The sequence below is a fragment of the Lontra canadensis genome, unplaced genomic scaffold, assembly GCF_010015895.1.
Source record: "Lontra canadensis isolate GAN:19392208 unplaced genomic scaffold, GSC_riverotter_1.0 scaffold184, whole genome shotgun sequence".
Lineage (NCBI taxonomy): Eukaryota > Metazoa > Chordata > Mammalia > Carnivora > Mustelidae > Lontra > Lontra canadensis.
The window spans coordinates 202,782-207,105 of record NW_022631178.1 but is presented as its reverse complement, the minus strand read 5'-3'; the positions used below and the strand labels follow the sequence as shown (position 1 = coordinate 207,105).

At 63.4% G+C, this 4,324-nt stretch overlaps 1 protein-coding gene across 1 annotated transcript in view; it reads right to left on the bottom strand.

Moving 5' to 3' along the window:
- Positions 1-3,789, bottom strand: part of HCN2 (hyperpolarization activated cyclic nucleotide gated potassium and sodium channel 2) — a 24,704-nt gene extending 20,915 nt beyond the window's left edge. The window contains exons 1-2 of the mRNA XM_032847088.1: positions 3,657-3,789; positions 3,093-3,169 (exon numbers count right to left, since the gene is read on the bottom strand). Of these exons, the coding sequence (XP_032702979.1) occupies positions 3,093-3,169; positions 3,657-3,789 (210 nt within the window). The remainder of the gene's footprint in view (positions 1-3,092; positions 3,170-3,656) is intronic.
- Between the last annotated feature and the right edge of the window lie 535 nt (positions 3,790-4,324).

Genomic DNA, 4,324 nt, shown 5'->3' with positions numbered 1-4,324 from the left:
GCGGCGGCGGCGGCGGCCCCGGCGCGGGGGTCGCGCCCGGGCTCTCCCCGGGCCGCCCGCCGCCCCCGCGCGCGTCCATGGCGAGGCGGCGCCGGGCAGTGCGGAGCGGAGCCGCCGCCGCCGCCGCCGGCCCGAGCCCGAGGGAGGGGGGGGAGGCGGGGCAGGGCTGGGGCGGAGCCTCGGGGGCGGGGCCTGGGCCGCGGGGGGAGGGGCGGGGCCGGCGCTCCGCCCCTCGATCCCGCGCGGGGGAAAACTGAGGCCGTGCAGTCGGACACGGTCCAAGGTCACGCGGCCTGAGGCCTTGGAGATCCGCTCAGACCTCGTCCCACAAAGGGAAACTGAGGCCGGCAAAGTGGAAGGACACGTCCAAGGTCACTGAGCCCAGCCATCGGGCCAGAGGCTTTGCACTCCACCTGAGTCAGGGACCCTCCCCGCGTCTAGAGTTCTCCGATCCAGAGAGCGCAGCCAGGCGCGCAGAAATGCGACCGCTGGATGCCAGCCGCTTTCCTTTCTATAGGTCTGATAATTTCCGTAATAAAAGGATTTTTTAAAGGCCAAAAGAACCCTTGCTTTGTAATTTGAGGGCCCAGGACAAAAACACAGTGGGAATGTGTTGTGTGCGGAGGGGCAACATGGGGTCCATGCCACCAGTCTCCAGGTCCCCAGTCATCCCCTCTTTCCCATCTCCTGCATGGGAGGAAAACTGGGGCCAAGAGGAAGAGCCACTCGATGCTGCTGGTGTCCCCCCACCCTCAAACAGTGCCCTGAAGTTTAGTGGGGGGCTGTGGTCTCCTGTGAGACTGGTGGGCTTTAAATTGGGGAAGGAAGTTCCCAGGGTCATGGGGAGGGGGGGAACCCAGACTCCCTCACCATTTCCCACCAGATGCCCACATGGGCGTCCCACCGAACTGCTCCATTTCTCTGTCTCAGGCTCAGGCCCTGGCTGGCCACTCAGCCCCCAGCTCTGGGAAGACTGAGGCTTCTGTGTCTGGGGCTAGAGTCAGGTTGGGGGTTATCTGGCGTTAGGTGACATGGGAGCACAGGCCCAGGACCCTGTCCCTTGGTCCTCATCCCAGCTCAACCAGAGGGTGGGGGGAGGTAGTGAGAACCGGGTAATGGAGAGAGACAGGAGAGAGAAGGAGCCTCTGGTCCCCTGGGAGCCACCTACCCTCGTGGCACTTTTCAGGGGGAGCCACCACCTGCCAGTTTTTCTGGCCCATGAAGGCAGAAATGTAATTTGTCTCTGCACACAGCAGGCACTCCTGGGCGACCGAGGGAGGGACCGAGCTGGGCCATCTTGAGCCCCCACCAGGCTGCCTTAAGCCCTGGAGACTCCCGTGCTTCTGCCAAGCAGGTCTGGCATCCCAGGGGGCTGCTCCCAAGAGCCTCAGACCAGGCCAGACGTGCGGCTGCAGGTCTGGGTGGGCGGGGCCGCTCTGGGTCCTAAGGGCAAGGGAGCAGCTGGGCGGGCCGCAGAGTCGGCAGTGCCAGGCTGCAGCCGGCCCCTGGCAGATGTGTGCTCCAGCTGAACGGGCATCTTTTATGCTCACCCTGGGAGCATGTCGGTCTGGGCAGGCCGCCAGAGCCCCAGGGCTGAGGCAGAGAGTGGGGAGGCGGCGGACCCATGGCCCAGCCTGAGGACCCACTGCGCTTGGAAGGGAGAGAGGCGGGCCCGGACTGTGAGCCACCTAGGGGGTCCTGGCCCTCTCTCTGGGCCTTGGCGATCCTGTCCCCAGGTCCTGACGACTCCTCTCCACCCAACAGACCCCACCTTGGGCCAGACGGCCACCAGCTCCCCGTCTCTTCTACTCCCTCTTGCCCCTCGCCGAGGGCACAGTACTCTTTTTGCATTTGTTCCACAAATGTTTACGAAGCACCTGACCCAGGGGCTGGGATTCCGGCCACCCGCACTCTGCTGACAGGAGCAGAAGGGACCATCACCATAGTAAAGGTTACGTTCAATAGACATTCTGTTATCCATCAGAAGGTGCGACACAATTCAGAGCCGGGAAAGGGATGAGAAGGGTGCTGGGGGTGATGTCTGAGGGAAGACCTGAAAAAAGGAGGGCTGGTGCCAGGAGCGCATTTGTGGGAAGAGTTTGGCAGGCGGCATGGCCCATGCAAAGGCCCTGAGGCAGGATGGTGCCTGGCTTGTGGGAGAAGAAAGGATCTCAAGGTCCCAGGGGTGGGAGAAGGTGAGTACCCTCAGACGACAGTCATCAAGCTATCAAACCATGAGTCAGTTCACAACGGTCTGTTGCCTAAATGTGCTCTCGGACCCTCACTAAGCCCCAGGGGCGCCTGGGTGGCTCAGGTATTAGGCGTCTGCCTTCGGCTCAGGTCACGATCCCAGAGTCCTGGGATCAAAATCCGCAGTGGGCTCCCTGCTCGGTGGAAAGCTTGCTTCTCCCTCTCCCACTCCCCCTGCTTGTGTGCTCTCTCTCGCTGTGTCGCTGTCAAATGAAAGGAAAGAAAGAAAGAAACCAAGCAAGCAAGCAAGCGAGCCCAATCCCTTCCTACCATCTGGTTTGCCCCATTCTTCCTCACCATTCCTGGGCCCCAGAAGAGGCTCTGGGGGGCACCTCCTGACCTCCCAGCTGCCCGGCTCCCCAGCCGCTCTTGGCATTCACAAGCCTGCTTCCTCTCTAGTTGGGGCAAGTCCAGGTCGAAAGTCCCAAAGCCCCTAGAGTTTGGGGACCCTCTGGGTGAAAAACAGACCCGGAAGACAAAATAAGGCCATGGCCTGGTGACAGGTCCCAGTGTTCAAGCCTCAGGGGTGGCCCGGAGAGCCCACTGCCAGACTTGGGAGCCACGGGATGTCCCATCACCATGGTGACAGGTCAGAGGGCTTAGGTCTGAGAGCCACCGTGGTGCAGGGCCAGCCCTGGCATCCTGCCCACGGTAGCGAGTGACCACAGGCAGAGCAGCCCACAGCCTTGGCTTCGTGCTGTCTGCACTACCAGGTCGGGGTCCCCAGCTCGGCTGACCCAGGGTTCACCAGACTTTCCCTTTCCTTACAGAGATCACTCCCCTGGTAGGTGCAAGGATGGCGTAGGAGGACCAAACTCTGATGACGCCCCAACACCTCTCACACTTTGTTTCTGCTCCCTCTTCTGCTGCTGGGCAAGGCCCTCATTGTAACGCAGGGGGTGCCCGGGGGGCTCCCGGTCTGGGGGGGTCCCAGGGAAAGGCGGGCGACCCCGTCTGTGGGCCCAGAGATGCCAGCGGACGCTTCCAAGTGGCATCAGTTCTGTGCCCTTGTTCCTTGGGTGGACACCCCAGCCCTGCCCCTCTGCCCCCCGCCCCAAGTTGGGAGTCCCCAGACGCTGGTTCCGGAGCCTCCAGGCACTCGCCAAAGATGATTTCACTGAATCCTGTGACTCCTCCATCCCACTCTGGGGGAAACCAAGGCCGGCTTCAGCAACCGTTGACGAACTCCCCCCCAGCAGCAGGGGGCGGTACAGTGCTGCGCACCGCGGAGGGATGGATGGACGGACGGACGGACGGATGAGTACTTCTGGGCTTAAAGATGTACAAGGCTGTTTGGGAGTGACCCCATTTCTGCTCATTGTGTCCGTGTGAGGGGAACCTCTGCGGGGGGGGGGTGTCTCTCAGGGAAGGAGGACCAACAAGAGGTCGGCTGAGGTTGCCCTCACTCGCCCCATCACAGACTTGCTCGGCCACAAGCCTCCAGGGCCCAATGCTCTGCCTGCCAGAAGCCACCACACCTCCCTGAGCCCCTCGACCCTGTGCACCGGGGTGCAGCACAAGCGTGATGAACGCAGCCATGGCCTCTCAGGGGACGCAGACCCCTAGCAACCCAATGCCCACCGCTCTGACTTTGGGGGAGGAGGCAGTTGCACCCAAGCTCTGGGGCCCCCCAGCAGCGTCCCCAGCCAGGGGCCAGCCTCTCACCACCTCCCCTACCCTGACCAGGGCCAGCCCCCAACAGAGCCCCCGGCCCCAGCCAGGCCAGCGGTGCCCAGCCCACGTTGCTAGTGCCCCCAAGGAGCCCCAAGCTTAGGGATGTTGGCACAGGCCATGTCCAGCTGGGGGGGGGTCTGCGGGGCCAGGCGGGTGCAACCCCAAAACCTCGGTAGAGGAGGGGCTCCCTGGGCCCTAAACCCCGCTCAGGGGCTCACCCACAGCTCCCTCTGGTGACAGCGGGAGGGAAGAGCCAGGCCCGCGGCTCCTCCAGCTCTGGGGCCGTTGGCTCAGTTCCTCCCCAGGATGTGGGGGGTCAGGCATCCCCCTAGGCTGTGGTGTGCATGGCCACCATTAAAGGACCCCGCTCCGTCCACAGAAGCCCAGGGACAACACCCAC